At 34.5% G+C, this 13,239-nt stretch overlaps 1 protein-coding gene across 3 annotated transcripts in view; it reads left to right on the forward strand.

Annotated features, from left to right (window-relative positions):
* The window catches only part of LOC139143325 (vitamin D3 receptor B-like), a 91,368-nt gene that overhangs the window by 36,219 nt on the left and 41,910 nt on the right, over positions 1-13,239 (forward strand). The window contains exon 1 of one of the 3 annotated variants that reach the window (XM_070713559.1): positions 5,371-5,473. The exons of the other annotated variants lie outside the window; for them this stretch is intronic. Coding sequence (XP_070569660.1) covers positions 5,439-5,473 — 35 coding nt within the window. The 5' untranslated portion in view covers positions 5,371-5,438. Of the gene's footprint in view, positions 1-5,370; positions 5,474-13,239 lie in introns of those variants that run through there. 3 annotated transcript variants of the gene reach the window in all.

Below are 13,239 nucleotides of genomic sequence, written 5' to 3' on the forward strand. Positions count from 1 at the left end.
TTTGAACGCAGTTTTAACATGTATGGGAATTTGATTATTCAATTATTTTTACCAAGTTGTCTTCATCAAATGATGGCGTCAAGTTCATCCTTATGTGAACCTACACTAGGAAAACCAAAGGTACAGGAATTGATCCCTACTAGGAGACCACAAAGTTATTTAAATATTTAAGGCTTAGAACGAGATAGCCAAGAAGTGCCTTTAATATGATAGTACATACTTCAAAATCAAAAAGTCTATATTTTTGCTGAAACTTTCAGTAAGGAAACCTGTTTTATTCATTTTTGAAATCAAGAATAAAAATCAGGGGTCACCAAGCAAACTTTAGTACCAGAGAATCAAATTACCCAATATTTACCAACCGCTTGAAATTCAAAAGTGCCCGCTATCCCTGGGTTAAATCTGTGGGAAATCAAACTTTCAATTTTCAACAAAATAAGCCAGTGAAAGTAATACTCCATTAGCTTCAAAAGAACCCCATACAAGTGGAAGACTGAGAGAGTTTTGTAAAATTTGAGAATCCTAATACATCATGTATATGTCCACGCGATGCATGCTACCTTAAAACACAATACAGGTATTCAAGATGCGAATCATACCGGCATTAATACAGTAACTGTGGTTTGTCAAAGAATCTGTTGAGGGAACACAATGGTGTTATTTGATAGCTCATAATGATCAACAAGTATAAGCCCTCTACTTCTATTTGATATTCAACCTGTATGATATGAGAAGAAATTGTATATATCCAGATTGATATAACTGGACATTCGATTCTAGATCTGGTGAACTACAGTATCATACGATGACTTGAAGATTTTATTCAATAGACTAGGCAGTTTCAGCCAAGAAGAACATTAGACTTTAAATGTTCAGTCTACCATTTAATTGCTAGCCGTGTGAAACAAGTGTTGCATTGAAATGAGGTATGATCAAGAATCACACAGTCTGACAAAGCAACATACATACAGAGCCTGGGAATGGAGTAACAGATCTTGGTAGGGGGTTATCAGATTGCACATGTGCAATTTTTTTTGCATTCTAAAATTTGATAATTTTTTATTTAAAGCAGTTTCTTCCATGTTTCACCACTTTATCCATGGTTCATCAGTCTCTCATGATGAACTGGTTGATCCCATAGTTATTGGAGATAACAGGATAAAATATGACAGACTTTTAGTCAGGAAATGAAAGACATTTCAACTTCCAAAACACCTGAAAAAATATTGAGTAATGTGTTTCACTATTGTATATCTTTGAATATATGTAATCATCCAATTACACAAAATTAGTCCATGAAATTTGCAGACATGAGGTTTCCTCCTTGAAAAATTTCTCAAATTGTGAGAGTGAGCATGATCTGAGGTAAGATTTCATTGTTAAAAAACCAACAAATGCTATTTGAAATACTGCAACAGTTTACGATGGCAGAATGATTGTAAAGACAACAATCCATGCAAACATGTTCCTACAAAGAGTTGCCTGCATTACAGTTACTGGCAGTAAATGTACTGTTTCTGTTCTAGTATGGTAACAAGGGATCTTTTGATGGCAAAAAAGGCATAATAGAGAACAAATCTTTTGCTGAATGCCAGACATCATTGGAAATGTGAAAGTTTACTCAACAAATTCATCACACTTGGCACCACTTGACTCACAGTGTGAGTCCTGTGTATCTGTGTCAGTTGTTTGAATGTGTTGTTTGTGGTAATGTTTCTCTTGCAGTTTTTGTTACGTGTGACACTTGTGTTGTTCAGATTGACCACTCTGTGTCGGTGGTACACCGGTGCTGGGCCTGGGCCGACGTAAAATAACTGATGTGGACACACTGCGTCTGCCTAGGGCTGATGTAGTTCGGTCCTGACAAGTAGGGGGGTTCAGGGCTGACGCAAAATTTGGGCCAATACAAATTCGCCTGTGTGGACACGTTACGTCGGCCCTTGTCCCAGTTGACCAGGCCTCTGCCATGGATCAAAGTTGAACTAGTCACCCTATTCACACAAAAAAAAACGGCGTCTGAAACTAAAGTTTACACTTATCGAAAGTTTTCAATCCAATCTTTATCATCCCATGTATGCAGAAATATATCTTCCCAACAACTTTTGTCCCACAGTGTGAATATCTGTCCACAAGGTGTCTTCTACCCTGAGTAATAATGCTTATATTTTGTTAGAAGAAATACAAGCTTGTTAGTCCCCATGGACACCGTCCGGGGGACTTATAGGTTGGTCATGTCTGTGCATCCCTCAGTTCATGCAGATATCTCAGAGACGCCTGAAGTGATTTCATTCAAACTTGGTACAAGGATTACTTCATATGTCATACATATGCACGTCGATTTGTTTTATGATACAATCCAAGATGGCCGCCGAGTGGCCATTTTGTTACGATTTTTTTCATGTACGAAGCCATAACTCAGGCACATCTCAACCAATTTTATTCAAAGTTGGTACAAGGGCATTGACCTATATCATACATATGCACCTCAATTTGTTTTACGATATGATCCAATATGGCGCATGGACGCCATTTTGTTACGATTTTTTTATGTATTAAGCCATAACTCAGGCACATCTCAACCGATTTTATTCAAAGTTAGTACAAGGACATGTACCTATATCATACATATTCACGTAAATTGATTCACAATATGATCCAATATGGCCGCATGGTGGCCATTTTGTCACAATTCTTTCATGTCTTTAGCCATAACTCGGGCAAGTCTCAACCGATTTTATTCAAAGTTAGTACAAGGACATGTACCTATATCATACATTTTCACGTCAATTTGTTTCACAGTCCAATGCAATCTAATGGCTGCCTGGTTGCCATTTTGTTACGATTTTTTCATGTACAGAGCCATAACATATTTACACCAGTATCATTCAAAGTTGGTACAAGGACATTGACCTATGTCATACATATGCACATCAATTTGTTTCACGGCATGTAGCAGTATCATGTCAATCATTGAATTTTCGTAATTAGTCTGATATGTCAAGAAATACTGCATCAAATTTCATGAAATTTTGTACAGATGTTAAGCTTACATTGCTTTAACAGTGAAAAAGACAGTTATAATTGTCAACTTAATTAATTTGTAATTGCATATGTAATGAACTTTCCTAATTAGAGTGATATATCCACAAATACTGCGTTAAATTTGATGAAACTTGGTATGTACAGATTTTGATCTCATAGCGTTGTAAATACAAATCAGTGACACTTAGTGGTATCATTAATATATATGAATTAATTGCTAGTTTACATTTACATATTTTGGTTTTTTTTAGTGTGAATGTCCAAAGTACTGCATCAAACTTTATGAAATATGGTACCAGTGATAATCTGTCAGTGTTAGGATAGGATGCAAAAATGTTTGGCAGCATCCTGTCAATTAAGTACTAATTGACTCATTTTAATGACCTTCTGTAATTTGTATGGCGGCCTACATTGGTTTTCTGTTTTCATCACCATGGAACTCATTTTTGGCCATTAAGCCCCATCTGTATCACAGTATTTTTATCACAGACCAAATTAGTGAAGAGGACTCTATCCTCTCTGAGGACTTGAGTACCCATTAACAAGTGGGGACGGTGTCATTGTCAATGACTTGTTTTGTTGTGTTTCATTGTGAAGATTGATCTTGTTGTAGAAGTATTTCTGTGGACTTCATACTTTGGACAGACTAAAAAAAAGTGTAATTCATCTTTCATCTTTGCCTTCTCATTTCATTGAAATTTTGTGAGTACCAACAAGTGACCAGTGTTTGTATTTTCCATGCATATAAAACAGTATTTCCTCTGTCCTGGTGAAATTATCTTTCATATACAGGAACAGTAACCAAAGCTGTCTGTTCAAAACATTGTTCATGTGCAGTGGGCAGGAAAATTTTACTACCAACAAAAGAAAGCATCAGTATTCATGTGTTGGTACAAAAGGGGCTGTAAACTCTATAGCATTGAGGAAGGGAGTGGCTTGGTTTATGATACTACCTGCATGCCAAAGGCCAAAGGTACTTGCAGTTTTCTGTTCAGGTACACTACTTTATTGTAATGTTTATATCCTTCATTGAAATCTGATCCCACATTGGATCTGGATTAAAACTACAATAGAGGTCTCAGTGAACTGGAGAAATAGTCTGGAAAACACGCAATATGAAAATAAGATATGAACAGAAATGAAAATGAATAAATATATATAGATGTATATAAATATGTAAATAATGTAGTTAAATGTTAATAAAAAATGAGCTTCATATCATGTAGTAGGTAGTTGTTGGAGTTCTAAAGATTAATATCAGCTGAAACCCTCCTTAAAATTCAAACAAGTTCAAAAATCTTTTGTGTTAACATATTAATATTTGCATAATGCAGTATGAGCAATACCAAATGGCCCCAATGAACCTATTGGTGGACAGCCATTCCTTTTACCATTCTATTCATAACATAGTTAATGCTCTAGGTTGGGGGTGGAGTAACTGTGGTTCATAACAAATAGCTTCCCTTGCAGTGTGAATACGGGGTAGAAAAGGCAGTGCCAGGGTATTGAACTTTGTAGTGAAGGTCGAAGGAAGTGTGACACTGTTTTGTGAATGTTTGGTGGGTGGAAGGCAGTGGGTGAATACTCAAAAGTTGTTGAGATCTCATGTGTATTGGGATTCTTGTTGCAACTAGAAACAGCTTGAATCCTCACTTGTAAATTGCAAACTATAAGTCCAAAAAATGTTATATTTCAGTGTACAATTGAAAAGAATGAAAATTTTTATCGCGAAAGACTTTTGACTGATTTGGTTATTGCTTTATTTTTTTCAAAATGCCCATTTGAAAGACATAACACTATGGGATATAGTTGCCTTTTTAAAAAGAAATTTGCATGGTTGTATATAGCATAACCAATTAAAAAATTCTATGGTTACAGCTCAGCTATTGGAAATATGTCTGTAGCAATAATATAGCTTTAGTGAGTTCCATTCATTCTATAGTTGTATCTGTGAACTGAAGCAGAAACTATTTATAGAAGCTCTCATAAACTTATCATGAATCTGCATAATTTTTTTAAATTTATTGAATCCATTTTATTGCATTCACTAGTTGTAATATGTTCAATATAGCATAGATTTCCATGACTACTCAAGTTTATGTGATTTTCAGTTTTAAATTGGCCATGAGAGCATGACGTGTGTATTTCACATTGTTAGACAAAGTACAGTGACCTCTATAAAGTGCAGTGACACCAGCAATGTTGATCACATTACGTACACATGGGGCGTGGACTTAGAAGGCTATTGATTGGATCTGTAGATCTATTCCTTGTTTGAAAAGAATTCCGTCTGTCCTCATTGTTGCTGACAACACGTGGAATATCCATCAATTCTTATCATTGGCACAGAATGGCCTAATTCTGTCCACAAGTATTGACATCATCATGCTAACAGAATGACCTTATCAACCCGTTTTCCTTCACTATACAGGTAACTTTGACATCTCATATTATTTTTAATCATAAAGAAATGTCTCACACTTTTTACAAAAAGTACAATAGATATTTTAACAAATTGTTGTAGATTCTTCAACCAATATTGACATTACATTTATCATTAAAAGGATAATACTAAAAGTAGGTTCTATCTAGGTCTTCTTAAATATTTGAGTTTCAAAGTTAGGTCAGCTGTTGGTTTTGATGTATTCTCTATAGTTTTTGATCTGTGAGTTTTTTTCCAACTCCTAACATCATTTCAAAATATCTTAAATTTGATTCATCAATACAGTGTGTAATGTCCAATGCCAGTGTTACCAACTGAATTCTCTGGTGCAGATAGCATAGGTTCATCAACAATAAGAGTTTGTATTGTACACAGTAAATTATCTTGGCAACACTAATGCTGGTACTCTGCATTTCAATGTAGGATTGGGGAGAAGGAAACAAAATGAGCTTGTTTCCCATGATAAACATTAAAATATTATCAAAATGTTCTACAGAGCTATCATCATGTGATGTACTTTTACTTTAAAAAATTTTTAAAAATGTGATCAGTTATGTATATACAGACCTTGGTATATGCAAAAAGAACAAGTGATGAGAGCAAGTTTAGTTGCATACTACCGAACCACTAGCTTTTTGATCATTTCTAAATTCCATATCTATATTTGTTGTTCTAAACTCTTCTGCAGGCTTTTATTGTTCTTATTAATTTGTATTTTAAACTTGATTCTGATACAGTTGTATATCTTTGTAATTAAATGGAATGAGTTTGATACTTAGGTTTACATATCTCCAAGTTGTCCTTTGTTTGCTATCCTCATCAAGTTTGGTCAACTTGTCTTATTGACTCCACCGTCAATATAAGGTAACTAGAGAAAAGTGTTTACATGTAACAGTAGAAAACAGTTATCATGGGTGAGGTATAGATGTAAGTTCACTTTGGAAAAACCATGGATATTAATTAATGTATTAAAGTGATGCCTTGTCAAAGCCAATAGCTTCTAAGCTTGGAGGTAATTCAACTCATATGATCATGACATGACAGGAAGATTTAGGAGTTCAGTCCATACACAGTAAACTACCGGTATGAAGCTGTACCTGGTAAGATTACGATGAGGAGTTTATTGTCTTGTTCAACTGAACCTGACCGTGACTATAATAATTCAAAGGCAATAGCCATAAACTTTCTGATATTATGTTTCATTTTTGTTGTTGTAGATTACAAGACACATTTTCTGGGGTCTTTTCACAAATGATTTGTTAACATACAAAGGATTAGCCTTGTAAACTGTTGAGTTTTTCCATGGTTGACAAATTGTTCCAGTCCTGACCGTACAAAGTGGTCAATTGTAAAGTCATGACATTACCCCAGTACACACATAAAGTATAGGCTGTATTGACAAATTGAATACAACAGGATTTTCACTATTTTTTGGAGAAATGTCACCATGATAGTTTACAAACAGAGCACAAGTAATGGGAAAAGTGACACCTTTTGATAGCCAAAGTCAATTTTTGTCACCTTTATAATATATACCCAAGTCAATTTTTTTCAGATTTTGTCCAAAATTTTGATAAACTGTAGCCAATGAAATGTAATGTCCTTTTGGTCCAAAATTATCAAAAAATTACAGAAATATTCATAAAAAGTAGTAAAATGTTGTGCTAAAATTTTTGGGGAAAAAATTACAACACTCATTGGGTTAATTTAGCTTTGATACAGAGAGAATGCTAAACCAGACAGTCTCACATCCTGTGATATGCAGACACTGCCCTAGTTAACCTTTGAATACCATGGTTGTGTACAGAAGAAAGTGTTGATATATGGTGGCAGCTTTTGTGTTGACGAGTAAGAGGCCCTTAGTCTTCAAATGCTCAAATCACTGACATGGATTTTTACACGCAACATTGACTTTGATGATTTGCAACTTACTCTTCCCATATTGACATGAGACTTCTAACAATGAAGTTATTTAGAATAACTTGTCATCTCTGCAGCTTGTGAGAAGTATACAGGAATTTTTACATTTTTGATGTGATTTCCTAAAACTCAGCGTGCAATGACAGCCGAGTGTATATGATTAAGTGGGGTATTTAAGCACCGAGCATGGTAGGGTATATCAGCAAGATTTGCTGGCAATTCTATCAAAGTTTCTTTCAAAATATGAACATCGATCAGCTCCATAGAGATATAAAATGGTAGAGCAGAGATGTTGCCATAGTTACCAAAACTGTCTGTATTGTTCCCGAACTATCAGTACTTATTATGCTTAAACGCTGTCAGTTGCATTTACATTCAGATCATGACAAGGATTTTACTCAGAAATATTGACATCATATAATGTATTTGTGTTATGATACTTTATTCCTCTCCAGATGGCAATTGAACAGCTGCAAAGGTTGCTCATTTTCATTTGCAGTCTCATCACTCCATGTTACTGAAAAAAGGCAGAAAAGCCTCTTTAGTCGACAGCTTGGAGTTGATGCCACAGATGTCGTGAGAATCAATGAAAGTATATAAATAATGACTTGACTTCATGTTCAATCCTTTTCATGATATATTGTTTAAACAAAGTCATTAACGTTTCATTCCTCTGTGATTTGTGTTTCCCAGAGGAGATTCGATTGCAAGATACATTCCATGTGTCTACAGAAAGCAAAGCAAAGAGTTGACAGACTTTAAACTATCAATGTATGGAAGGCGTGAAGTGTTAGCTACAACCACATCATAAAAATTTGTGTGACTAGATTAAAATCAAACTGATGTGTCTTCAGTTCATAATAATTTGCATAATAAATTTGTCACAGTTTTCACCCCGTTTTTTGCCACTAACCTGTAGCAGTTTTAGTCTTTTGTATTTTGTAATCAAGTGATGAATAACTGTAAGTGTGAGGTACTAATTTCGTTTTTTTTTGGTGCTTAATCTCTTTGTCAAGAATGCAGCACCATAAATATGTCTGAATGTTCACCAGTGTTTCCATGACAATTTTGTTCCTATTTAGAGGCTTCTTCATATCTAAACTGGTATTGTCTTGTAAAATTTTGTTCAATATCTCATTTTGATGCTAACAGCAAATGGGTAATCCTAAAATCATGGTTTATGGGTATAACCCTGAGAATCCTGCATGAAACAACCATTTCAGATCTTAAACAGCCACACACTTGAGGTACAGTATGTTGTTGTCTTGAGTGAACAAGGCAAGGTGTTTGCTGCAGACTGCTATACCTTACACTCACAACTATTCAAAAAAGCTAATTTATATTTTGACACTGCCGGTGATACAAAAATGTTCAGTCTTTTGTACGTAAATTCTCTAAACCATAGAAATACTGCTTTAAAAAAAGTCACTTTTTCATCAATTTTGCAAGATCTGTAGATAATAGCCTGGCAAAATATCCACTATTGGTTTTAACTTAAAAAATGCTACATGTTAAAAGTTGAAAATGTATTGTTTCTTTTTTCCAATATTGAAATTTTTTTATAAATATCCCTTTCAGTTTTTGTTGTCTGTTCAAAACACAAAGACTGACTGAGTATAATTATTCTACCAGGATGTTAAAACCATGAATAAAGAGAATGATATATTTTTTTCTCATATTTATTTGCTCCATCTGGGCACATGAAGAGCAATGGATCATCAAATGTCATCAAGTTATAATGCATGTGGTCTATTTCAGTATCTCCATTGCAACCCCAACCTCCAACTTCCAACCACTGGTGTTATCCAATTCTGAAATGTTCCCAAATTCATTCATCAACATTTGACCACTTTAGGCATTTCTCATTAGGTCTGCTCATTACCATAAACAACAGTCTCCTTATAAGCTATAGTTGTATGCATTTTGATACAATGAAAGGACTTTTGCATAGCATCATGGACTGATATAAAGCTGTCAGCAGGAATGGAACTGCCATTCTCTTAGCTTTCCTATTTCAAATCTTATGGAGATAGGGTAAGACTGAACTTGTAAGACTATAAGACAGAACTTGTAATACGGCAAGACTGAACTTGTAAAAGGGTAAGACTGAACTTGTGAGACTGAATTTGTCGGGAACAAAATAAAACTTGTACAAAAGTGAAGGATGACACTTCTTTCACTGAATTTCAAAAAAGCTGGTATTTATCAAGCTGTTGTATGGCTATATATGAATACACAAAGATGCAGGAATATATTGCCATATCAAATCTTTCAGAACACATTATATTTGTAAAGTCAACTTGGGTTATACCTGTATGAATTGGCAATTAGTTGTGAATTCAATGTACCATGCAAAAATCATTTGAATACAGTATTTTATCTATTATTAGAAAATGATTTTATTAATAGAGACTGACATATACCGGTATACATAAGAGTTTTTGTATGTTCGTTTTCACTAGGTTTTATTAACATAATGATGATACTCTCACATTTTTTGGTTATGATTTTGGAAGTTTATCTATCTTGTGGAAAGCAAACTCAACCTTCAAAATATAAATTTCTACCCTCCATACTGTATGTTTCTCATGTTCTAAAAAATATTTTAAAAATTTTTGAAAATCTGTCAATCTGGAGAAAAATTAAAAGTGATATTATTTTGGGTGAAAAAAAAAAAAAAAAAAAAAAAGAAGCCTCGCTGCAGGCTAGCAGCTCACAATAAAAGATACTGTATGTCTCTATATCGCTAACTTTACATAATAAAGTTCCAGGGGGGTACTGTCATGGGTCTGCTGCGGACGACTGGTAGCACGTTGCCCGATGCACGGTACCAATAACCCGGTACCGCCATCCAGGCCACTATGACGCCTCGTTGCCCCCGCCATGGCAGTACATGCATAACCCCGGATTTCGGCCAAACACTTGTCTCCGTGTCGTTCCTTTGCGTTAAATGAAAAATGTGCAGACATTGCCGGTGTTGCCCATCCAATGTCACAATGTCGAGTGAGACTCTGGTATTTGAATATGATGATGTCATGAGCATTGATAACATGTGTGAATTCTGTCAGCTAAAGTCTGAAGAGACAGCTGATATTTAATGTCAAACCATTCTACAAATTACGCATATCTGAACTGTTTTCTGACGTCATCGGCAATAACAAAACGCTCCATGATTCAAATATGCAAATCAGTTTATTTTTGTGAGACAATCCAGTATGGCCACCGTAATCAGGCATTTCATCACAATTAATTATATTCAGGACTATAATCATCAATTTTGGCAAACACACAAGAGATTTTCCTCAGGGTGTTTTTGTATTTGTGTCGCCCATAGCCTCTCAAAATGCAAGTTTTGTAGTCTTCAAATCGTAATTGTACGTTGAATATGTCTTTCTTTCTGTTATACAGTTCCTCTTTATCTAGAAACTGTCTGCTTTGTCCATCCATCTCCTTTGATCAGATAAGAGCATGCATGTTAGCTCAATGCCAAGGGTTGGATGTGTTGTCATGGAAACATTGACTTACAAGACAATAATTCTGACATCTCCATGGATTCAATTCTTTTATGTCCAATACTTCTTTTATCGATCTGAACCAGCGTAAGTTTATGAGCAAGATATCTGAATTTTGATGTTTTGCATCAAACTATTACATTTAGGTCACAACGTCAGTCTGAAAAAGACAGTCATTCCCAGCGTGCTACAGTGGGCAAAATACCTTTGATTAATTAGGAATCTGGCAGAAAAATACTCATTATTTTCCCATCCATCAGTTGTAGATTTCAAGTTTTCAACTTCTTTTCAAGAAAATGTTAGGTCAAAATGTGCTGTAGGCTGAGATTTTCAGACTGTCAAAATCTCATTATTCCTATACATGCCTCCAGCTTGTCTGTGTAGACTTCATGTACGTTACAAACTGACATGAATGATTCAATTTTGCTATCTTGTTTTTGAAAATTCAAAGGTACAATTTTTTTGTAAAGAATTAGCACTGACAAGGGTAGTAAGTGTTTATTTTAACTATTTTTATGTTATTTATTTGATCATCATGAGGCAGCCACTCACAGATGAGAAAATGAGAAAATATAAAATATAAAAAAATTTACAGGTCCTAAATCTAGAAAAAACTAATTACCTTATAAACTTACATTCATTTTGACTGTTAATAATTAAAAAAATAACTCAAGATTTATTTGTCTGGATGTATAGAATGTATTAAACTACTTGTTAATTTTTACCAAAAATCTTCTACTACATGGTTGACATCAGCTACAAGATGTATTTTACAGAGCGTATGGCCTAGTCAGACTTAAGAAGATGTATTGTGGATTCTAAAATCCAAACCATACTAAGATACATAATTAATCTGTGTTTGACATGCTGATTCCATCAGCAGACTGTATCTAAAAAATGGTAAGGATCTTGATTTCGTTTGCGAAGTTAACCAACTGAAAAAATCTCCTGAAATTAATGTACATTAAGTATTCATAAATGCTGTGGGATTAAATTTTAATGATTTTAAATGAATATGTCCCACACATGTGAATATTTAATCCAATTTGACAAAATAAATGATTTCTCGACTTCTAGTCATTTCTTTTTTTGTGTTTGAATCCTTTTCTTAATCATGTAGTTTCACTGAACCATGGTTTACCACTTGACATCACTGAAGTGGCAAAGAATGTTGCTGTTCTGACTGAAGTGTTCTACTCTGAACCAATCATGCTTAGCTTACAACAATATTACTTTGATGGTGAAGGTTATTCAGTTTGTAAAAGTCACTGTAAATGTCAGTAAACCTCGACTTTTTTCTCTGTTTATGGATCAAGGTCCTAAGTATTTATAACATGTCACCATGAAAGCTTCCGTGTTTACAGGAGTGACTTTTTCTACCTAACTGCAATGGCAATCCATCTATGTAGCTTTCAAAGTTATTATTAAAATAACAAACTGGCACAGCGTATTGCCCAACACAAATCGGAGGACGATGCCCGGCACAATGTCCGAGTGTATCCTTTGAGGTACCTTTGTAATAACTCATCATACATATTATTATATATCTTACATTAGTAACTGAGGCATCAAATAGGTCAAATATTGTTTTGTGCAATGTCAACAATTTTCTTCTGATTTGTAGAGCAAGTATGTTACGGAACGGGCATTCTTTATGTTTTTTTAACACGCACAAAATTTCATTGTTCTTGATGGCAAATGTATAAAAAGGTATATGTTACAGATTACAATACTCTACTGTCCATGGCTTGAGTTAGCTGTGAAAATGCTGTGAAAATCATTTGTCTACATCGTATTCTGTGGTCTATGTACCCAGTCAGTGTGTCAGTTGTTTATTCAGGAAACACAGTCAATTCTCACAGGAATTGAATGATGAAAAGATTAATATTCATTCATCACTTTCTTATTATTTATTTTCAAAGTTTTATTCAAAAATCTCACAATAATATGTAAATGTTTTCAAAAGTGAAGGAACATAATTTTTAAATCTGCAGTGCAAGTTAGATGAATTTTTTGCTTAGTATTACTTGTATATGTACACATATGCCTGCACATGTAAGATACTGGAAATGAACCCTTATGCATCTGTATACCAAACTGTCTGCAAATCCAAACAAAATCCCTGTCCCCTGAGAGTTTTGGATAATTGACAGCTTACTGTATTAGACTGTGTTCAATATGAATTATACCCACATTTATGATTTATTGTTGCTAGAGTAAGTGATGACTGTTCTATGTGGTATGTTTCAATCAAAGATCCTGTTATTATGGTACTTCTGGTCACAGTCGTTGTGACATCACAAATCCAAGGGTTAAAGGTCA

The sequence above is a fragment of the Ptychodera flava genome, chromosome 11 (assembly GCF_041260155.1).
Source record: "Ptychodera flava strain L36383 chromosome 11, AS_Pfla_20210202, whole genome shotgun sequence".
In the NCBI taxonomy this organism is placed as follows: domain Eukaryota; kingdom Metazoa; phylum Hemichordata; class Enteropneusta; family Ptychoderidae; genus Ptychodera; species Ptychodera flava.